At 39.2% G+C, this 24,330-nt stretch overlaps 1 protein-coding gene and 1 long non-coding RNA gene across 4 annotated transcripts in view; both read left to right on the forward strand.

Annotated features, from left to right (window-relative positions):
• Positions 1–5,504, forward strand: part of cpm (carboxypeptidase M) — a 28,077-nt gene extending 22,573 nt beyond the window's left edge. The window contains exons 8-10 of the mRNA XM_005949144.2: positions 1,274–1,426; positions 1,511–1,659; positions 1,920–5,504. Of these exons, the coding sequence (XP_005949206.1) occupies positions 1,274–1,426; positions 1,511–1,659; positions 1,920–2,189 (572 nt within the window). The 3' untranslated portion in view covers positions 2,190–5,504. The remainder of the gene's footprint in view (positions 1–1,273; positions 1,427–1,510; positions 1,660–1,919) is intronic.
• A 10,275-nt stretch (positions 5,505–15,779) lies between these two features.
• LOC106632436 lies at positions 15,780–22,925 on the forward strand. Of its 3 annotated transcripts, XR_006053121.1 has the most exons (7): positions 15,780–15,956; positions 18,194–18,218; positions 18,336–18,371; positions 18,547–18,623; positions 19,359–19,438; positions 20,572–20,664; positions 22,101–22,925. It is a non-coding gene; the product is annotated as an uncharacterized LOC106632436 (long non-coding RNA). The 3 variants fall into 3 exon arrangements; XR_006053122.1 differs by lacking the exon at positions 19,359–19,438; XR_006053120.1 differs by lacking the exon at positions 15,780–15,956 and having other exon boundaries at positions 17,746–18,218.
• Positions 22,926–24,330: the final 1,405 nt, after the last annotated feature.

A 24,330-nucleotide genomic window follows, 5' to 3' on the forward strand; every position in this document is an offset into this window, starting at 1 on the left:
TTGCAGCCGACCACACAGCAAGTACGAACCATGGCTATGCTTTCACTCCTTACTTAGACCCCCAAAATGGCGGATCGGGCCAAAATCCTTTCCACGCCCACCCCCGTGACATCACGCTCCAAAGCCCTATAAGTTGTATGTTTTACGTGCAGTGGATGATGATCTGATTAGTTGACTAATCGCAAAAATAATCGGTGACTAGTCGACTATCAAAATAATCATTTGTGGCAGCCCTACTTGTGTTGCTTGGAAAGTTGGGTGAATTTCAACTTTAAATGCTATCTTGGAATATTTTTACAGTGTAAGCTGTAAAAATATTCCAAGATAGTGGGAATGTGAGGTTTATTGTGAAAGTGGAGGACAAGCATCCCAGCAAAACTACAGGACAGGAAATACTCTTACACTCATCACTTTAGCTTCCCTAAAATTTTCTAATACCTCAAAGGAGAAGAAAGTCCCTGGCATTAACATCTCTGAGTGACACATAAAGAATCACTTCTAAAATAAATCCTCTTAAATCTTGGATAAACTCATATATTGCCTCACATGAAACTTTTGGTAGACTGTTTTTGAGCTCTTGTTACCAGAACCTTTGGAAACTACTGCAGGTTAAACAAGACCAAACAAACACGCCGAGTCACCATATAATAAAAGAAAAATCCCCTAGCTAAGCAGCTTTAAGACTAGGAACAACCCAGAATGCATCTCTCACAACTAAAAAAGAACTTCCTGCGATTTTTCAAACATAATCTTCATTGAAAAATAATCTCCTCATATTTGGAGAGAGTTTCTAACGACAGAAACTCGATGAGGAGCTGCTGAGCGCTCAGCGCCCGTGCAGCCCGCTCTGGTGTCATCCTGCAGAAACCTGATCGCAGTAACCTTATCACGTATGTGGGAACTGTGCACGGCTCGAGGGGTTCATTTGATGGTCACAATGGAGATTTGACTCCTGTTGTGCGCATTCATTAGAAACCGACAGGGATCCTGTTTTACAGTCATGAAAACCTGGTTATTCAATCAGGACTACTCCAATAGACAGCTTATCTGAGGTTACTCAAAATTAAGACATAAAGATCAAATGCCTTTTAGAATCACGTTTAAAAAGATTTTGAATTTCCTTAATCTTCTGACAGTTCATGGACCAAACGTATTAACTGATGTTTAAAATGGTCAGTGAAATATTTGTAAGAGTAACATCTGACCATCTGTGCTGCTGCAGCTTAGTCTCAGCATCAGTGTGGACCTGAATGTGTTTGAATGTGTGCATCAGGTGGGATGCAGGATTACAACTATGTGTGGGGGCAGTGTTTGGAGATCACTCTGGAACTGTCCTGCTGCAAGTATCCTCCAGCCAGAGAGCTTCCTGCTTTGTGGAACGACAATAAAAAGGCTCTGCTGGCCTACGTCCAGCAAGTCCACCTGGGTCAGTATGTCTCTGTCTTTGAGTCCACCTGTCTCTATTGAAGCAGTATCAGTACTTGATAATAACCCGGTATGTGGTGTTCAGGTGTCAAAGGTCAAGTGTTTGATGGTTCAGGCGAGCCAGTGGAGAACGCAGTGGTGGAGGTCAGAGGTCGCAGGAATATATGTCCATTCAGAACCAATCAACATGGGGAATACTACCGTCTGCTGCTACCTGGGAACTACACATTCACAGTAAGACTTTACAGCCCAGTGCAGCTTATTCTTCAACCTAAATAAACATTCACTGCCACATGATGTTTGTTTTGTGAGTTATGGTCATGTTAGAGTAAAAAATAAAAAAACAATAAAGCAGGGTGTACTTAAGGTTGGGCATACATAAATAAAGCTGGGTATCATCTGCATAGCAATGAAAATGTATACTGTGTTTCTAATGATATTGCCAAGGAAGCATGCATAATGTATGTCCTGCTCTCCCATATCTTTTATTGTAGGTAACATATCCAGGTCACGAGGTTTTGACAAAGACTCTCAGTGTCCCGTATGGTCCGGATCAATACTCTGCCCTTAAACACGACTTCCTGTTACGACGCACAGCCCGAACGACTAGACGGACTGTGGGTAGCACTACCCAAACTGATGCCACCCCTACCTGTAACTACACTTTACAACAGAAGGCGGGCGGAGCCATGAACAGGCCCACGTGGAGCAGCCTGGCTATAGGGCTCAGCATGGCAGCAGTGCTGCGATCCCTGATCGACTGAAGTGAAATTGCCAGCCAGGTTCAGTTCCTATCGACATCAAACCAAACACGTACATCAAAACTGTGACACAATGTCAACTGCAGCCTTCTGAGGAGACACATGGAGCAGGAGTTTGACAATTCCTGCAAGCTTTGTTGCCACAAACAAATCTGAGACCATGAAACCATGAGATGAAATTTAGTGGAGAATACTGTGATGGTCAGAGCTAAAGTGGAGCACCCAGGTTCATAAGCATAGAAGTTACATACTTCTGATATGGATAACAGGAAACATTTGCAAAAGACATTTTCACATGTAGCAGTAGAATGAGGACCAGACTAGAAGTTAAAAACTTATATGAGCCTTTATGTTATATGCTAGCACAAATTTTAACCAAAGACCCAAACAACCCAAATGGCTGCTTTGTTAAGATCACTAATGGGTGGTGCCTCAAGGCCCCTTATTATACATAGCTTTTCCTTACAAAGTGTACAATGGCATGAATCATCACTTAGCTATTCACGTGCATTATACGCACATAACTTGTCTGCTATTGTACGCAAAGGGAAAATGTGTATTCCATGATTGGCTGGCAAGCAGTTTCTGCATGTTGCTGGTAGTCACATTGGTTCCAAAAAGAGGGCTGTATAAAAAAAACTCTCCTTGATATTGCTTTGATTTGTATTTGACATGGTCACCTGTATTTTTCATGGAGGACACCAAATGGTCTGCAAACATTCAGCAACTACCAAGTGTGTGTCACATTGTTAACAGTTTGCTCACAGAGTAGTTGGCAATTGTTTGCAGACAAATTGTCATCTTTCACGCAAGCTATGGAAGACCAATGCAATTGCAAGGAGGTTTTTGGTGCAGCAGCATAAACCTCTTTACACAGGCCTTATTCACTCAACCCTAAAAACACCACATATCAAAAATGTCACACAAAACTTGAATATGGGTGCTAAGCTATGTTTCAAAGTGCTGACTGTTATTTGTGTTTTCCTTTTCAGTGCTTTTGTAGATATCTTGAAGTACTGTTCAAGGCACATCAGATTGACTACAGCTTTCAGGTATATGGAAATTTAATATATGAAAAATCCCAAAATAACAATTTCATGGCTAACTGGCACTTTAACCACCATGCCATTAGTAACACCTCTGTTTGCACCACTGTTACAACCCTAAAAGCTAATAGCTAACTGTCTAGCCAGAAGTGAATGCGCCCCTCAGATAGCTGACTTAGCTTGGTCATTAAAAACACAATCATTTCACATTTAATATAAAAAATAACTAGACCTTTTGGAACAGTTTATCTTTTGGAACGGTTCATCTTGGAAGATTCTAAAATGCAGCTAAAAAGGCACAATAGTTTCTTCAGTTTTATACTTTCGGTTGCCTTACTTTGAGTAATGCAGCTGAGCTTTCAGTTCATATGTTGTTGTTCATATCAAAGCAAGCACTTGCACAGATTTACACAGTTTTCACACCTCAAGGATGTTTTAAATGAGTAATAAATATCTGTAAGTATCTTTTTTATAGCCTTAATAATAATTGAGAAAATAGTAAAAAAAATCTTATGAAGGCTAATTGTTCAGTGAGATGGGATTAAAGAGAAATGGGTGTTTTTATTAAGATTTTGAAAAGAAGACAGAGTAGCAAAAAATATTTCCTGCACTTCGACAGGAATAAACAGCTTTTAAATGTAGATTTATTCAAATGGCAGCTTTCTGGGGTTTTTTTTTTTAACATTTAACATTTACACAGCAGAACAAAGCAGGAGGATTCAACCTCTCTGGTAAGATGTGATTTTTATTTTGTATGTGACTGTAATTTTATATACGAGGAGGTGCAGGGGCACTTTAAAATTAGCACTTGCAGGGACTAAATGCTGTTTTTAGAAAGGGGGCAGTGTTCAGGACATGGCAGTGTGGAAATGATGATGGTGTGAGCTGAAGTGTTTCCAGTGACGCTGCGCATTACTCAGATGGTCAGGCTGTTTTCATTTTTTTCTGCTTATTCCATTCATTGTTACCAAAGCAAAATTAAGATGTCACAAGATGATTTATAATATATGTAAAACAATTCAAATTCAATTCTATGAGTTTTATGCTTATTTCACTGGCCTGTTTATTTCTTTTATTTATCGTGTATTATTTAATTTATTTATTTGTTTTAATATTAGATTAAGAGATTAGATGAAGAGTTAGGTGGACGAAGTACAAAGTATAACCTGAAGTGCAAACAATTCAAAAGAACCACCTGGTGGAGCCAATGCGCAGCAAATCTGTCAACTTCAAATTCTCTTACTGTGTCGGTTATGATGAGGTTTATTTTACATAAAGACATAAAGACTTATGCCAGTTGTCCTCTTTGAAAACCAACAGGAGGTTAGTGATGCTGATTTGGCTGCTCAGTGACACAGTTGGCGATTATATTTGCAGCACTGCTTCCATAAAGCTGTCCTTCTCCGACTCATAACACACAGTAAGCAAAGATGAAGAAATCCTCTTGCAAATGAAAGAAAAAACGATACTCCTTATAAATGCAGAATTTGCCTTAAAATAATCCACATTTTAGATTTTCTTCTGGATCAGAGTAAACCCGAGATACTTGTGCTCACAGCCATGACAGCACTGCAAACAGGAAGTGTTAAAAGCTAATTTGGCACATTTTTGATGGCCCAAATTTCAAGAAATACAGCATAACATGGCTCAGACTTTAGCCCAAACATTACACTTCCTGTTTGTATCCCTAAAGCAACCAAATTATGTTGCTTTCTAATATAAATATTAGAAGGTTGGGACCCAGAGTTCTATCTAAAACCGCAGGATTTAAACCTGAACCATCAGCCTCAGCACATACAGTATCTGTACACCATTTAAATTTATATATTTATATACAGTCTGTGACACAACAAAGACTGTAAATCGATTTAAACTCCACACAGAGCAGCATCGAGTCCTTGTACCCATCCTCAGGACACAAACTCAGCATCCTTCTGCAGGTTTTTTTTCCCCCAGATTTAAACATTATTCCTGCCAAATGTCTTTTTTTTTCTCACTTTTGTACTATTTTATATTAAACATGCTTTATAACAGTCCTCTGTGCCATGTTGGGAGTGTTGTGACTGCAGGCTTCGGTCACTTTTTTTATGTTTCTTCTGTTTCAATAAAATTAAAAAGTAAATTCTGTCTCAAAGCCGACCTGAAGCAAACTTGTTCAAACTTGTTCTTGATGGAAATGGTTTTTACGTCATCTGCTAGTTTTATTCTTATCATCTTTGTTCTCTTGTGTGGCTTTTTTTAAATCTGTATGGAAGCCAGGAAGTGGATAATAAATAAACTTAAATAAATATTTTAATGATTTTATGAAAACTGTAAGACTGAAATATAAAACATTTGAGATTATTAAAGTTTTTTTAACACAGAAGTAGGGGTGGGCGATATAAACGATATACGATAGAAACGATATACGATAGAAACGATATAAATTTGGCCAACGATAGAGATTTTGACTCTATCGCGATAGCGCATGTTGATGATGTCATCAAGCTGCGCCTGTTTTGGTCGAAAGCATCGCAGCGGCTAAAACCATTATCATCTGCAAATTATGCCGGGCGACAGTCATAGCAAAGAGATGAAGCACTTTTGAAATATGAGGAAAGCCAAAAACTGCTCTTCCTCCACTTCCGTAACATTGATTCATTAATGTTGAATTCTCTCGCAGCTGTTCTATTCCCATGTTGTTGCAGTATATTAATAACTAACCTCATATTGTGGATGAATAATCTTAAGTTGTTCTCCTGACTGAAGTTTGCCCCGTGTATAGCATCCTGCTATGCGATTGCATTTGTCCCTGACCACCAGAATCCCTCACGTTAACTTTTATCGAGTGGAAAAAAATTTTCCAGCTTCACTGTGCTAATGTTATGCTAACATAGCTGTGTCGCTAGCAATCACGTAGCACAACATTATATACCAGGTAGTCCAACTTCAGTAAACCTACAAACGACACTGCTGTTTAGTTTTCTGTCTTCATTTATGTTGAAAGTGGTAGCAGAGCTGTACGTTTTAATTAGTTTCAAAAATCTCTTTCAGAACATGGTATGAAATGTTTAGGTATAAATTAGCGAGCTAACTTCCTGTTAAATTTAAAAAATTCTGTTTTCATGGATGTAAAACTTAATTGTTACACCTGATAAAGCAGCAATGATTTAATTAAAGATGAAAGAATTTAGACCGTTTTTAACTCTCAGTGTTCGTTTGACTTTGGGACCTGAAAAAGACGGAGTTTTGGACCCAGATTACTCCGCGAAGCTCCTCACTACGGCAGCCGTAATGCTCTGACAATCCATCAAGCAGTGCGGCTTACCAAAGTTGTACTAAAACATTTTTTAACAGATTTCTGCACGCCAAAATCGGTTCGAGGTCAGTAAGCACAACCAGAAGTCATACATAAGGCACACTCTCAATTTTTGAGAAAATTAAAGGATTTTAAGTGTGCCTTATAGTGTGGAAAATACGTTATACAGAAGAAAAGAATATATCGTGATATATATCGTTACCGCACGTGCGGTATAGCTGGACTGGCCATCGGGCATACCGGGCATTTGCCCGGTGGGCCTCTGGTGATTTTTTGTTTTTATGGGCTGATCGATTTTTTTTTTTTTTTGGAAGGGTATAAATAATGAAAGGTGTTGGATTGGCCAATTGGTCATGATCGACTCTGGGCTGGACCAATTACAGCCGAGGAGGTCGGATGCACCCTCCCTCTTGTTTAGCAATCTTATGGAGGAACTAAAGAAAATGGAGAACAAAAAAAGGAAAGGAGGTGCAGAAAAAATTAGGGCCAAAAAGAAACAAGCCCTTCAGGCAGACGCTGCCAAATGTGTAAAAATAACTGAATTGTTTGGCGGTAGCTATGGCATAGCTTCCACAGATTTAGCAACATCAGCAAGTGGTGGAGGCCAGCAGGTGGATAAGGGAAAGGGGAGGCAAGAGGAGGAGAGACCCGAGGCGGCCGCCGGTCATAGTGGCAGAGGAACTGAACTTCAGGTAAGAAGTTATGACCTGCTGTCTATCTGTGTCAGATATAAACCAAGTTTAGTTGTAGTTTGTTTTCGTTGTGCTGACTTTTTACAGTCGCTTAGAATAACTGGTACTGCGTACTAGCTAGCATGACGGAGTTTATATACAGTGGGGCAAAAAAGTATTTAGTCAGCCACCGATTGTGCAAGTTCCCCCACCTAAAATGATGACAGAGGTCAGTAATTTGCACCAGAGGTACACTTCAACTGTGAGAGACAGAATGTGGAAAAAAAAATCCATGAATCCACATGGTAGGATTTGTAAAGAATTTATTCGAAACAGAGTGGTATATTTGGTCATTAACAAAAATACAACTCAATACTTTGTAACATTCATGTAACTTTCAACTCCCGCCACAGATTTTCTATGGGGTTGAGGTCTGGAGACTGGCTAGGCCACTCCAGGACTTTCAAATGCTTCTTACGGAGCCACTCCTTTGTTGCCCGGGCGGTGTGTTTTGGATCATTGTCATGTTGGAAGACCCAGCCTCGTTTCATCTTCAAAGTTCTCACTGATGGAAGGAGGTTTTGGCTCAAAATCTCACGATACATGGCCCCATTCATTCTGTCCTTAACACGGATCAGTCGTCCTGTCCCCTTGGCAGAAAAACAGCCCCATAGCATGATGTTTCCACCCCCATGCTTCACAGTAGGTATGGTGTTCTTGGGATGCAACTCAGTATTCTTCTTCCTCCAAACACGACGAGTTGAGTTTATACCAAAAAGTTCTACTTTGGTTTCATCTGACCACATGACATTCTCCCAATCCTCTGCTGTATCATCCATGTGCTCTCTGGCAAACTTCAGACGGGCCTGGACATGCACTGGCTTCAGCAGCGGAACACGTCTGGCACTGCGGGATTTGATTCCCTGCCGTTGTAGTGTGTTACTGATGGTGACCTTTGTTACTTTGGTCCCAGCTCTCTGCAGGTCATTCACCAGGTCCCCCCGTGTGGTTCTGGGATCTTTGCTCACCGTTCTCATGATCATTTTGACCCCACGGGATGAGATCTTGCGTGGAGCCCCAGATCGAGGGAGATTATCAGTGGTCTTGTATGTCTTCCATTTTCTGATGATTGCTCCCACAGTTGATTTTTTCACACCAAGCTGCTTGCCTATTGTAGATTCACTCTTCCCAGTCTGGTGCAGGTCTACAATACTTTTCCTGGTGTCCTTCGAAAGCTCTTTGGTCTTGGCCATGGCGGAGTTTGGAGTCTGACTGTTTGAGGCTGTGGACAGGTGTCTTTTATACAGATGATGAGTTCAAACAGGTGCCATTCATACAGGTAACGAGTGGGGGACAGAAAAGCTTCTTACAGAAGACGTTACAGGTCTGTGAGAGCCAGAGATTTTCCTTGTTTGAGGTGACCAAATACTTATTTTCCACCCTGATTTACGAATAAATTCTTTACAAATCCTACCATGTGAATTCATGGATTTTTTTTTCACATTCTGTCTCTCACAGTTGAAGTGTACCTCTGGTGCAAATTACTGACCTCTGTCATCATTTTAAGTGGGGGAACTTGCACAATCAGTGGCTGACTAAATACTTTTTTGCCCCACTGTAGATGTTTGCCTGGCCTGTCATCTGCAGTGTTTTTTTGTAGAGGGACATCTTCCTCTTTGTTTTTCAGTTTGCAGAGGACATGGAGCTCTTTTTAAAAGCATGTGCTGACGACCAGGGAATACAGGTCAATGCGATGTTTGACGTTTAACAGACAGATGAAGGCACTGGCTGTTTGTTTGTGTTTTTTATGTGTTGGTGGGTTTTCTTTCTAGTGTACAGAATTCCAATTAAACTTATTATAAAATGTTGTTCACTTGTTTCCATTGCCATACTTATAGTAAAAAAATTAGTGTAAATGTAACAGCATTGTTTATAATTGTAACTTCAAAATAAAAAGCTTACAGTTGCTATTAACATTAATGTATTACCCTGTAATCAGTAATATTTTATACATTTTACACATTAACCCTCTGGGCTCTATCCTGGCCATTTGTGGCCACTTCTTCTTCTTTTTTTCTTTTCTTTTTTTTTTTTTTTTTTTTACCATTTTTGCTGTGTTAATGCAAATGGAATGAAAGGGTCTAGATTGTTTTCAGCTTTTGGCTACTTGAAAGGCATTATGACATTTTTAAATTCCTTGTTATTTACAGTGCTAAATCATGCAATTTAGGTATAATTGCTTTTATTCTAAACTCAACACATAAAAATTATGCTTGTTGTTTTGGTTTTTTTGGGGGTTTTTTACCAAATGACATCCTTTGCCCATTTTTAGCCAAACAACCAATTTCATGTAATATTCTTAGTTTCAAATAGGGGCGTTTGATGGCTTACTACACTGTAGTGGACCAAAAGAAGGACACAGGTTTGATCTTAAGGATCTAATAGTTGCGTGTGTTTGTGCATGACATTGCAACGCAAATATGTATTTGCAAGATAGACTGGAATAAATTATGACGCATCAAATATTACACAGGCTGCAGTGAATTTCTGTTGATATGGGCTATTGAGCTTTGGGTTTCCCAGTCAAATTTATCTTTGAAGCACATGCTAAAAACGCTTTTACTCAGGTACTTTTCATAACAAGACACCATAGCCAAAATATTAACTCTCAAAAAAATTCAAAGCTGCAGCACATTCAGCAACAAACACTGTTAGAAAATGTGTCCTGGAGTTTATACAGGTGGAGAAAGTGCTATAATAATAATAATAATAATAATAAATTTTATTTATGAGCGCCTTTGAAGTCACCCAAGGACACTTTACAATAGAATAAAACACTTAGTAGTAGCTACTGCTGTAAGTAAGCCTAACAGCTTCCAGATCACTTTTTTTCTGTAAAGATGGCAAGAAGGGCATTAATGCTCATTTCTACAATCTCCCAAATCTTGGAATACAATGCCTTTGCCATGAAAACCACTTCACAGTAGTAGGAGTTCACTAAAACCTACAAATGAAGAGTGATCCTGGAAAAAATAGGGTGCACACTAGTGACCTCAACAATTGCAAGACAGCCTTGTCCCCGATGCTCATATGAAAAAATAAATAAATAAAAGGAAGATTTATGAAACCATTAGGACTTCACTTTTTTTTATCTGAAAGGTTACTGGTAATACATAATAATAATAATAATAATAATAATACATTTTATTTGAGGGCGCCTTTCAGAAACCCAATGTCACCTTACAAAGAACAAAATTAATAAAAGGAACAATAGTCATAAAATACATAAAATAAGTTAAAATTTCAAAACAGAGCGTGAAAACAGATAAAATCAGCATTAAAGCGAATAAGCCAGTTTAAACAGATGTGTTTTGAGCTGTGTCTTAAATACGGAGAGGGAGTCAATATTTCTTAGTGCAGGAGGAAGAGAGTTCCAGAGCCGAGGAGCAGAGCGACTGAAAGCTCTGTTCCCCATAGTGATAAGGTGTGAGGACGAAACAGTAAGATGAATAGCAGATGATGATCTGAGAAGGGGGGATGCAGTGGTGTTATGGAGCAGGTCACACAAATATGAAGGAGCAGATTTATGGATACATTTGAACGTGAGAAGTAAGATTTTAAAGTTTATCCTGGCTTCTATGGGCAACCAGTGAAGCTGCTGAAGAACTGGGGTAATATGAGCACTTAACGGAGTGCAAGTTATGACCCGAGCTACAGAATTTTGAAGAAGTTGGAGTTTATGAAAGGACCTTTTAGGGAGACCAAATAGGAGGGAATTACAGTAATCAATACGGGACGTAATAAGACTATGGACAAGGATGGCAGCAGCATGAGGAGTAAGGAAGGGACAGAGTCGGTTAATATTAAGTAAAGCAGACCGGGTTATGTAATTAATGTGAGACTGGAATGAAAGAGTATTATCAAGTATGACACCCAAACTCTTAACCTGAGGGGAGGGAAGGGTAGGAGCATTTTCAATGTTAATGGAAAAACTGTGGGATGTGGTTAAGATAGATGGTGTACCAACAAGTAAAACTTCAGTTTTATTACTGTTAAGTTTGAGAAAATTGGAGGAGAACCAGGATCTAATCTCAATAAGACAGTTTGAGAGGGAGGTAGGTGGGAGAGATGAATTGGGTTTAGAAGAAAGGTAGAGCTGGGTGTCATCGGCATAACAGTGAAAATTGATATTATATTTTCGGAATATATAACCAAGAGAAAGCATATGAATAATGAATAAAAGAGGCCCTAATACTGAACCCTGGGGCACACCAGCAGAAACAGGATAGAGAGTTGAAGAATGGGATTTAAATTGGACAAACTGAGTGCAGTCTGAGAGATAGGAGGTAAACCAGGCAAGGGGGGTACGACCAATGGAAGCTACACGGTTCAGGAGAGAAATGGTATCAAACGCCGCACTAAGATCAAGAAGGATGGATAGGAGACCAGAATCAGCTGCCATCAGAAGGTCATTGGTAATTCTTAACAGAGCAGTTTCTGTGCTATGATTGGGGCGGAAACCAATATATAGCCTAACTGGCATTTAAAGATCAAAAAAAAAAAGACTGTAGATAAAATTTTGGTTTTGATGAAAAGGACTGGTGTTAATTTAAAGAGTCAAGGTGATAAAAGTAGATAATGTTTTAATAAATATACATTTTATAGCATTTTGTGAACATACACAAAAGGTGGCCATTTTTTGGCAACAAACAACCTGAGAGAGAGTTTTATATTTTTTGCTCTCCTTGAACAAAAACAATAGTGCATAATAATCAGTGTTGACATTAATCAATTAGATGTCCCAGACTCTACTATTGATGATATAGTGGTCCCTCGTTTATCGCTGGTGTTTTGTTCTAAAAATACCCCGCTGTAGGTGAAATCCACGAAGTAGCCAACTTTATTTTTTACAATTATTATAGATGTTTTAAGGCTGTAAAACCCCTCACTACACACTTTATACACTTTTCTCAGACAGGCGTGAACATTTTTACACTTTTCTCTCTTGTTTAAACACTCTTAAAGTTTAAAACTTCGTAGGAAAATAAGTCCAGTATTATAGAATGAAAAGACGGTGCAAAACATTTCGTCGGCATTGTTGTGTTTGTTGGGGAGAAAACTTACAAACATACAGTACAGCACTTCAGAGTTACACTGCTAGTGATCGAAGATTTATATAAATTCGACAAGCTAAACGCATTCTGTACTGTACAGCAGCGGTGGTGAGTTTTGAGTTTGTCTTCAAACAAGTGCATTGTACCAGTAAAAGGTGTTTGAAGGATTAAAAATGTAAAAAGTAATGAATATTTTATATTTATGAAAAAACCTTTATGCAGAAGAAGCTGCAAAGAAACAAAAACAAAAAACATCACACATGGACACTTTTGGCCATGAACAAGCTGAAGAGATGGTGATTTTTTAAACAAACCCAGAGTGTTAAAAAAACATTTGGAACCATGTTTATTTCTTAGCAGCATCAATAGTAACAAAAACGCAATTTAGTTTTCGCTGTCAAAGTCGATTTAACTGAAGTTACGTGTTTCCGGTTAGTGTGAAGGTTGCAATATGTTGCTCCCCAGTGACTGCAGCCAGGCGCTCTTGGGGGGGGTACAACAAATCTGGCAATCTCTACAAAGATTTTTTTCCCAACTTGAAATAGTATCAGAACAGGCTGTATTCCAACATACAGAAGATAGATAATGAACAGGAAGTACAAACAACAGCAAATAAATAAATAAAACAAAAACAAATCCCAAACAAAAGCAAAGAAAACAAACAAAAAAACAAAACAAACAAACAAAAGATAATTAAAAGACATAAAAGAGGTTATACCTTAGGGGTTTTCTAACAGATCTAGTTCATTAATCATATGATACAGATCCAGAGCTTGTTTTTTGTCCATAAACTTTACAGATGAGAAGAAGAGGCAGAGTTCTTTGTGAAGAGTAAAAAAGGACAGCTTTGTTTTCAGAAAACGACATTTGTGAATGAAGAATTTACCCATAATAAATATTACATTTAGAACATTTTCAAGCTTCTTTTCTTTTCTTAGAGATCCAAAGATAATATCATTTTTAGAAAATTCAAGTAAGTTTGGAATCTTTGGGAAAACAACGATGGCAGCAGCTGCATAGTTTTAATATTACTCTTTCTGGGTCACAAAATAAACTTTTAAGATATTTTCAGGTGAGAATGTATCTGTGTAAACTTCAAATATCTGCTCGATTTATCAATATATCACATTTTTGCAAAAGTGCTCCAACGTTTTCAGAGACGTCTGTTACCCACCACCTCAATAGCAGACCGGGCGGTCAAGGCTCACCAGAGCAGCAAGAACAGCGAACTCCCAGCACATTGTTTTTAAACCCCCCACGGTCTTTCACTACTCAGGTTAAACATGCTATATAAGTCACTTAGATAACTTAAAAATGTTATTGTTTGGTGTTTTTTCAGTGTTTTATTTGTTCCCCAATAAATCGGTTTGGCTGAGATTAAACTTATAGTTTTCACACAGCTGAATAAATGTCAAACAGAAAACTGCTTAAACAGAAGTGTGAGATGGTAGAGGGACCAAAGAGCAGACAGCTCTTGCACTTTTTCTTCCCTAAAAGAAAATGGAGCAGAGATAGAAATTAAAAAAAAAACTTTGTATTGATTTATTTTTTCAACAGTTGATGGAAATGCTGCTTCTTTCTGACTCACTCCTACTTCCCACTGCAGCACATTCATGACAATACTGCCCGCCTGTGTCCTTAATGTGGAATTACACTTTGGGTTATGTGTTCTTTCTCTAAAATTTCTATTGTTTGGTCAATTTTCCTTTTGTACCTCAGATTGTTCTGCACCCTGCTCTCATTTACAGCCTCTGTTTCCTGGAATTAGGCAGATTTGTGCAGCTGGAAAACTTTATGATTGATTATTATTTCTCTGCTTAAACAATGTTGAACTCTTTGTATCGATACCTGAATGTCTTTTGCATTGGACATGTTTTGCAGACAAGCCCAAGAATGATGCATGACATCAGTTCGTGTATAAATAAAAGATCACATAAAAAATTTATGTGTCAGATGAAAGCCTGGTGGATGTAACCAGCATGACGTCATCTTTGCAGCCTGAGCGTTAGCATTGATGGCGTCGGCCATGTTGAATTTTTAAGCAGAAGCCTTACAGACAGCGCTCAGCTGCAGCTGCACATTATTTTAAGCAAAATCCAAAAAGATGCATTATAAAATGGCTTCATTTTGCAGGTCTGAAGGTTGCTTGTTTCAGACCTGCAGAGAAAGAGTGTTTTCATCAGTGAACATACAATAGAGCTTGTAATTCCAAATTATTCACCTTTAAGACATCCTTCTTTCCTTTAATTTTTAATTGTTCTGACCTGTTTCTCTGGTTCACTCTAATGCAGCCGCTGAAGGAACGTGTCATCCTTGTTTTATTATAGTAGCAAAATCTTATCATCAAATCTTCCAAACTCGGCACGCTGAAACTTTTTGGTGAAGATGAAAAACTCTCAGCACGAGTCCAGAAGTCATTTTCCACTTCCTGCTGGAGACGGCGGGAACAATCAATTATTTCCTGAAAGTCACTTTGCTGTCGCCTGTAATTGAGGTGAGAGCAGCAACGAGGCTGGATATGAGGTTAGAGTGTGGGTGGCATGACTCATTGTAGGTTTAAGCACAGAAGGAGCAGTGAGGAAGGAGGCTGGAGGCCAAGAACAATAATAAAAGTACTTCCGAACAGACTGCTTTCTTCTCGACAACAGCTGACGTCAAGAGCCAGACACCACAGATCCAACCTGCTCAGGGAACACTAAACACTCACTGCAGACTTATTGTTGGCTTTATTTTAGTGGAAGTTTTTATTTCCCACTCTGTGACCTTTGGGTGGTAATGAGGAGCATTCACAACAAACACCAAAATGAATGGAGGGTCCCAAAATGTCCCAAATGTTTTTGACATCTTGGAGCTGAGGTGATAAAATTCCATCTTCCAGGTTGTTTTAAGAGGTTCTAGTAAAAAAGCTGTCGTACTTGTGGACTTCGCAACACAAAAAACAACTTTACAGTGTCCTCCATTTTTGTTTAAGGCCTGAAGTTTGTTTTGCACAATGTGCTGGTTTGAGGTTTTATTTTGGCAGTTTTGGTGATAAATTGCATCTCTTTGTGATCTCTGTGGCCATTTTCTGTCTGTTTGTGGTATTAATTTTTGTATATTCCTCATACTTTGTTGTCTTATCCTGTTTCCCTTTCGTGAGTTGTCCTTGTATATTTTTCAGATCAGGTTCCCCAGTCCTGTTCCTGGATGGCCTGATCAGTAACCGATCTATGCTTTAGGTGTGCTTCCCGCTCTTCTGTCACCACTTTCCTCTAATCCTGTTTCAGCTCCATTTGAGCAGAAATGCACCAATTAAATCAATTCTAGCTGACTTTGATCTGCTTCCTCCAAAACTGCGCAGAGATTTTAAAGCACACACACTCTGAAACACACACTTGAAGTTCTACTCCCTCAGCAGCAGGGGTCAACACACTCTCCGTCTCTCCTCCCTCCCTCCCTCCCTTGCCATCATCTAATCCTCTCTACACTGGGAGCTTCAGCTGAGAGTAAGAGCGAGATAAGAGACGTTTTTGTCCTCACTCTTCTCGCTCCATTTCTCCTCTCGCTACTGTTTTTTCCTTTTCTTTCTGAAATGGGATGTGGAAATTCCTCTCCAGCCAAACACATGACTAACAACAACAGCAGCAGCAAGCGCAGCAGAGGTGAGGACACTGAAAAACTGAACATACTGTTAGTCATATGAAGCAGCTGGCAGGTTTAAGGTGTCTTATTTTGCCTTTAGAGTTACTAAAGGTGCTTTAGTAACTTTTTTATGTCCTGCAGGTGTTAGCGGTCCAGTCTGTAGAGTTTTTGACTTTGGAAGCTGTAGGAGGTGAAAGCAGTCCACGTCTGTCTGCTCAAAATCAATTAAAGTTTTCAGGGATTTCTGACACTCCTGGAAACGCTGGAAAGCAATTCATCTGTAAGGTTTCAGTTGCAGTTTGTGGTGTTTTGCTGTTTCAAAGTTCACTTGTGCTTTTACTTAACTATAATTAAAAGCAATCAGCATCGACTGATTGTACTTTTTTATTGTTATCATTTGGGTTGTTTCAAAATAATTTAGTGTGTGATTTTAGTCATTGTGTGTGTCTTCAGGATGGTTTTGTGAGTAATTTTCTGTTAGTGTCTGTTTTTTTTATTATTATTATTTGTTTTCGGTCTCTTTCTGCTGATTCGTCTCCCATGTTGGTTGTTTTTAAGCGTCATGTGAGTCACTATCTGATGGACTGATATGTCTTTATGACTTACCTCATTTTCCATCTCATTTTGGGTTGGGGTTTGTTTGTTTTTTCTTGTGCATTTTTTGAAACTCCTGGTTTGTTCTCTGAAGGGAGGGAGAATCATTTCCATTTGTTTATGTCTGTCTGTCTGTCTGTTTGTTAGAAGTCTAGCGTCTGTAGTTTTCAAGATATTATCTTCAGGTTTTATCTGATGATCGATACCAATAACAGCTCGAGCTGATTTAATTTTGGTGAAAATCTAGTCGAGGTCACACCAGATGTACAAATCTGTAACAACTGTATATTACCCACAATTTTTCAAAGATCGTCTTCAAACTTCACAACATTATACGAGGTCTTGGAGAACTTGAGTAGTTAAGTTGGCTAAGGATTTGACCTTGATTGTTAGTGCCCAAGGTCAAAGTTGACCTTGAAAAAAAGAATTCAAGAAACAATATCGAGTAATATATAATATTAAAGAGCATGGTGGGAGCCGTGCAACACACTTTTTCATTTTTTTAATAAGACATCCTATGATGTCATAGTGATGTCAAACTTTCACAGAGTCACACACTGCATGAATATAGATTAAAATCTCGAAGCCAGTTCTGCTCAGTCATCTGGGTAAAGATAATAAAAAATCTACCTTTTAAGTATATAGAGCTTCAAGGTCATAGGTCAATGGTCAGACATCAGTGGGGTTTTTTAGAAAACAGGCTGATGTTGTCATGAAACAGTTATGATATAACCTTTGTGGGGTGGGTAGGTGGGGGTGGGTTGGTGTTGTCTTTGAACTAATTTGTCTTCTCCTGGTTGTCCTGGGCCACTTTCAGGTGGATTTAAAAACTGCCTCATCCATTGAGTCATTTTTCTATTTTTTTTTTTTTTTTTTTTTTTTTTGGGATCTTGTTTTGTCTCCTTTTTGTTGTTGGGCATATTTGCTACTGATGCACATGTTATACAACAGTTTAATGTGAAATGCTTCACATTTTTATTCCCAATAAAATATTAGAATTATCTGAGGATTAAGTATGGGGACCTCATACCCTAAATTTTGAACATAAGAAAATTGGAAAGGAAAAAATAAGGTAATGGGGAAGGGAACAAGGAAAGAAAGAAAGGAAACATGGAAGGACAGGAACAAGGAAGAAAAGGAAAAAGGAAGGAAACAAGGATTGCAAGAAGCAAATGAAGAAAAAGAAAAAATAAAGGGAAGAAGGAAGAAGGAAGGAAGGAAGGAAGGAAGGAAGGAAGGAAGAAGGAAGGAAGGAAGGAAGAGAAGGATGGACGGAGAGAAATGAGAGGGAGAAACTTTTAATAATCAAGATTTAATGAGAAAAGTTTATAAAACACGACAGGAAGATGAATGTGTCAAAGTGTCAAAGATCATTTATCTGGTGAGGAAATTATTGGTGATTGTTGAGCTGTCACAGCTGTTTGAATCTGACTTTTGAAAAACAAATCATCAGTTTTTCCAATTTTACAAAGTTTTCACCACAAATACCCAAAATAAAGTTTTCATGCCTGTCTACTTTCTCACCGTAGCTCTTTGCTCTAGATAAAACAAATACGGAATTTTCAGTGTGTGAAAATGTCAAAATTGTTTTTTTACAAAGTGATTTCAGTGAGCAGGAATGAATTTAACTCTCGATTGATCTCGTTTCTGTCACTGACTTCAGATCCTGCTGAGTTTTCATCAAAGCTGTGAGTAAAGTTTCAAACATATTTTCATCTTGAAACATGTCACTGTTGTTTGACCTTTTTCTCATGTTGTCTGTTAACGTAAATCAGCTGACTCTGTGCGTGCGTGTGTGCCGACAGATCAGTTGAGTCAGTGCCAGAAGATGACAAACGGAAGTCAGTCATTCATTTTTGATTATAAAATCTTTTTATCTCATTCGTCACAGTCATCCAATATATGTCTAATGAGCTGATCTGTGCAGCTGACTCTCTGTGTGTGTGTGTGTGTGTGTGTGTGTGTGTGTGTGTGTGTGTGTGTGTGTGTGTGTGTGTGTGTGTTGTGTGAGATCAGGAACTATGGAGGTGTGTACGTGGGGTTGCCTACAGACCTGAGCAGCATACCCCAAGTCCAGATTGGCTCACTCAGAGGTAACACATCCACGGTATCAGCTGATAGCAATTTCATTTTTTTATACTTATACAGCACCATTTCACATCAGCAGTGATCTCCAGACACTTTCATAAGGGGTAGATTCTGCAACATCAGATTGAGAACTCCAATGATCTCACCCATGAGCAGCACCTGGTGAAAGTGAGGAGGAAGGACTCTTTTTAAACTGGATAAAATTCGTGTAGAGAACTCAGACTGTAGAACTAGTTTGTCTTTGCAGTTTAGGAACCTCAAGATATCCAGATCTAAGCTAATGTTTTCCCACGGGAATCTACTTTGGGACCTCTTTCATTTCCTATTTTTTGGATTTGAGTAAGGATGTTCAAGCAGAAAGACACCTCTAAGCTGATACTCCCATTTATAGACATGTTTCATCTATCCCACAGCAATGTCACATTGCATTTCATTCACTTAAATTGGATTAACTTAAATGGTTTTCTACACCTGGATTTAGTTTCCAATGGTCTACAGCTGAAGTGCTTGCTAAATACAGTACTGTGCAAAAGTTTTGAGCCACCCCTCATTTATTTGTTCTGATAGGAAAATGGGTGCAATTATTTATTTTATCGTCTGTATTCATTTCTGTATTCATTATTCCACCATACTCCAACACCAGTGGCTGATCACTGTTACACCTCTCTCCTGACCTCCTCTGTACATACTGATGATGATTAGAATCAAAACTTTCTGATTTGGGTTCATCTCTCCATCAGGTCTTAAATGGTTTCACGTAGTCCTACACCTCTACAGTTTATTCTTCTGGTTTAAGGACAAACTGCACCCTTCTGATGAGGTATGCAAGTCTTCAGCTATCAGTTCTTTGGGAATCACCTAGTTGGTGTAAAAATATTATTTTATGTCTGTTAAATTGTGTTATCTTTGGCATTTTTTGTAAACTGAACTAAATAAATGAAAACGAATGTGTCTCTGTAACAGGCTGCTAGTAACGAGGTGTCTAAAGATTGGTTTCTTGCTAAGTTGTCTCATGAGTTAGGTGGCTTTTTATGCTTAAATGATTAATAGGTCAGATTTCAGAGGCTTAACAAACAAAACAATTCCTCTGAAAATGTTCATGTACAAGAAGTGGACTGAAAATGAGGAAAAAAGAAGCCAATGTCCAAAGAAAATTTTTGAAAGAATTTTTCGCAGAAAACCTGGAGAACTACTGGTAAAGGGCACCTTCCAAGTCTGACTGCTTGGAAGGAATATATAAAGAAATGAGGGGTGGCTCAAGACTTTTGAACAGAACATAATGGAAGCTGTTTCAAAACCAGGCGTGTTCAAATCCAATAAACTGTGACATGCAGGTGATCTAAACCAATTGAATATAATGACATAAATGATTACCAGACTAAGTCTGACCTCCTTTGACCTTGTATGAGTTTCTATGCTCTGCGTCCTGGTTTGTTTGCTATGGGGTTATGATGGAGCTGTTGTTCTGTTTTGAGTAGGAGCAAAGAAAATGAGTGCAATGCAAAGTCTGAACACATAAACAAGGAGGAACCACAGTGCCATAAACCTAATGTCTCTGCCCACATTATATCCCAAATATGATCAGAACTCATGACAAGTAAACAAGCACATCCTCAATTTCCTGTTGGATCTTCAGGGTCACGAGAGCCTGGGAGAGAGAGAACTCTGGGCACGCTGTGTGTTCGTTAGCGTTTTATTATTAGTGTGTGTGTGTGTGTGTGTGTGTGTGCGTGTCTTTGTGTGTGTGTTGTGGTGTGTGTGTGTGTGTGTGTGTGTGTGTGTGTGTGTGTGTGTGTGTGTGTGTGTGTGTGTGTTTGTTGTGTGTGTTGTGTGTGTGTTTGTATGTGTGCAATGTCAGCTCTGTATTATATAATGTAGTGATGCTACGAGTGCATTTAACATATTGTTTGAGTGTGTGTGGAAGTTAATTAATGAACTCATCCTCTGCTGCAGAGCCTCCGAGAGACTCGCTATCCCTCAGGAAACCGCTGTGGGGGGACTGACTCTGGTTTTAATGAAGAGCCAAGCCTGTGCATGCTTCACTGTGTGAGTGACGACCTCCCCTGGTTCCTCTCCACAGTCTCATTAATGAGAGCTGAGATGTTACATCAGTGGTAAAAGGGCCAGTGTGTCTTTGCATTGTACAATCTTTCCATCATGCACCATTAAAGAGTGACGTGGATCCTCAATTCAAGGCTCGGGCAGTATGATGATACATTAGGGTATTTAAAACATTTTAACGCAGCCAAAAAACAGATATGGACACAGTGTTATGCACTATAGTGCATGAAAACACCATCAGAGGGCAGTAACACCGCAGCTGAGCTCAGTAAGCTGTGAAAGACTTGTGAACAAAGTATAAGAGGTGAACTGTTCAAGAGTAATCCAGGTTTAATAAAGTGTTAAAAAAAATATTTAAAAAAACAACAACATATATAATAGGATGGGTACCGGTATCCGGTGCCATGATGGCACCGGTTCTGACATAAACGGTAGTAACCAGACCGAAAAGCAGCGCACATTTCGGTGCTTTATTTCGGTGCTTTTTTTTCCTGAGCTGTGATACACTTTAGATTCTAGCCAATCATTTTATGTTTCCGAGGATAGTAGGCGGGGCCAGGTACGTACGTTCTTTTAGAGCAGAGCTACAGATTAAAAATGCCCAAGGCGAAGCGGTCAAAAGTCTGGCTGTACTTCACAGCAAAAGATGCAAACTCAGCAGCCTGCAACAAGTGCTTTAAGCTGATACTGTGATACTGTCAAAGGAGGTAACACCTCAAATCCGATGAAACACCTGGCGACGCATAGCGTTTTTTAAAAGCCGAGAAATGCGCCGTATTTGATTAGCTCTGACCTGGCAGATGAGCAGACCCTTCACCCTGGCCAAAAAGGCTAAAATGACCAAAGAAAAAGAGGGAAAACAGCTAAACATGAGAGGTTTTTGGACAAAGTTTGTGTTTTTTCCATTGTTTAAGCACTGCTTCCAGCCAAGAGTGATACCATATATGCCCCATAGCTGCAGAAAAGGCTAACATTGTTATCTTTTTACAAAAAAAACAGCTGAACATGAGAGGTTTTTGGACCAATTTTGTGTTCTCCATTCTTTAAGCACCGGTTTGAGCACCGTTTAAGCACCGGCACCGTTTCAAAAGTACCAGTTTGGCACCGGTATCGGATAAAACCTAAACGATACCCATCCCTAATATATAAAATATAGAAAAACTGTTTTTTATACTTTATACTGTATGTGTAAGGTATAAAAATAAAATGACACCAGTAAAGACCTGAAAAGTATGGAAAAACACACTTTGAAATATAAAGACATGGCAAAAAGGTGCAAAAATGGCAAACAGACTAAAATAAGAAAGAAAATACCAGTAATGACCTTTAGGTCACACTGACATCCAAACTAAGAGCTCTGTATAGATCGAATGCTGCCCATCGAAGCCTATTTCAGTCTGTGCTTCTCTGTGAACTGATAGGTACAGAGGAAGAATGACACAGCGTGAGAGAGTTTGTCGAGTGAGGAAAAAGAAACCCTGCAGGCGTTCATCAGCTCCTCCTGTGTTGTCATCAGGAACCCACTGAGTCTCCACTGAGCAGCAGCAGCACCCAGCAGAGCCAATTTCATCTCTCAGCGTCCCCTCAGAGGCTTGAATGGGATCAACTCCACCTGATTCAGCTGACTGCGGCAACCCTGACAAACTGGTTAGAGAGTCCAGACGTAGATTTGGACCTGGACATTCAAATTGGTCACAGTTTGCTGCTCAGGCGACGTAACGCTGCAGGCTTTTTATTCCAGGCAGATGCACCAGTGGGAGCTCAGCATTTGGCCTCATTGGAGTGATTGGTAGCTGCCATCTGTCCCTATTACTTTTGTTCAGTTTTTGTGAATATTATGGCATAGCTCCTCTTGTCATTGAAAAATTAAGTCATTAGGTATGCTTTATATGTTTTTGTATTGTCAGCCAATGGCTTTACAATTTTTGAATGATTCACGTGAGATTAAACTGCTCACAGAACACAATATGCAGCTTACAGCTCAGTCACATTAGAGTTTTTCCTCTGGCAACCTTCTGGCAGATAGGGAAATTTGTTAGTTGAATTGTTTGTTGCAAACTAAAAGACTACCCATAAGTTAAGCATACAAAACTCTCAACCTCTGGGCAATTACATTTGATCCCAATGCAATTGCACAGGTAGCCTTGTGGGATGGAACCTGTCGGCAAACATCTTGATGTATGCTCAATCATCCAGGTAAGTAAATCCCCAAAAGTTGATTCTGTTTATCTGGATGTAGCGTTTTCAGTGGGAGAAACGTTTCATTACCCATCCAAGTGAGTTCTTCAGTCTCAGCTGACTGCAGGTTTCCCCAACCTTATAAACAGTATGGTACTCATGGCCATTGATCAGTGGTCTTCAATCGTGATTTTTGATCAGTGGTTGTTGTCATGAGAATTTGCATATTAATGATTGACGAACTGACCTCACAGCCCATTGTTACTTCAGTGGTGCTAGTTTCAGTCATTATGCAAATGTATTGTCTATAAGGTTGGAGAAACCTGCAGTCAGTCACTTGGATGAGTGACGAAACGTTTCTCCCACTGAAAACGCTACGTCCAGATGAACAGAATCAACTTTTGGCGACTGTCTACAAACAGTTGCAGTTTGACTCAGACTGTCTGCAGTTGCTCTTGGATTGATTGGCGAAGGTTTGCAAATAATTTGACCGATTGCCAATACAATGCTATCATTCAGTCATTTTGCACCACTTAGTGCAATTCATCTGCAATGCATCTCAAAGCAGCACAGGACTCAGCTGGTTACAGAATGGTTATGTTCCTAATACCAGGTTGCTCAGCGCCTGTTTCATTCTGCTGTTAAATTGCCGTCCTGCAGCAACTACGTCACTATTTGTGGAAGATTTTCTGTTTGAAGTCTATGAAGTGCCTATGTGGCAACAGATTTTTAATGCTTCACTACAGTTAACTGCCTTATCAGCACAAACAGACTGCATGTAATTGCCAACTTCAGCAACTTCAGCCCATCTTATTTTCATGATTTCATTTTAAAGTTCACTGCACACGGCCACAGTAATGCTGGACTTGCTGTGGACTCCAACCAAACTTTGGCATACTATGACGTAAATGTTGCCTTCTCCAGTTGTTGTAACCACAGATGTAAACTATAAAGAATGGGCGTGGCTCCCCAGGAACAAGAAGTGGAATAAACCTGCATTCTTTCTTATGGCCAGCAGGGGGCAACCCATCTTGTAGGGGAAAATGAAGTTTAGGGGAAATTGCTCCAGTTCACACTTCCTTTATGACCTGCTGATGATTTTATGGTCTCAGGTGCAAACCTAAAGTTTGACTGAATAAAACATGATGTTCATTTTATATAGGTTTTGATCCGCTTGGGGTAAAAATGGTGCAGTCTATGACCTGTGAGTAAGAAGTTGCTGTCTATCTTACATGAATAATACCTTAGTTACCTAAAAACCATACTATACAAGTTCAAGGAAATTCCCTGGAATTTATACGCCTCCTCAGAGTATTCACACATAAATGAAACTGAGCAGGAAACCTGCCGTCATCCAGCTTCAGTGGTGCCGGTGTTGTGCCAAAAAATGATTGCCTGCCAAAAACTGATTTCCAATGTTTGCGTGTTTTGTTTTGTTTTTTATGTGTAATATCGTTATGTATGTTGCTAAAT

The sequence above is a fragment of the Haplochromis burtoni genome, unplaced genomic scaffold (genome assembly GCF_018398535.1).
Source record: "Haplochromis burtoni strain Fernald_Lab_line unplaced genomic scaffold, NCSU_Asbu1 Contig_638, whole genome shotgun sequence".
Taxonomy (NCBI): Eukaryota; Metazoa; Chordata; class Actinopteri; order Cichliformes; family Cichlidae; genus Haplochromis; species Haplochromis burtoni.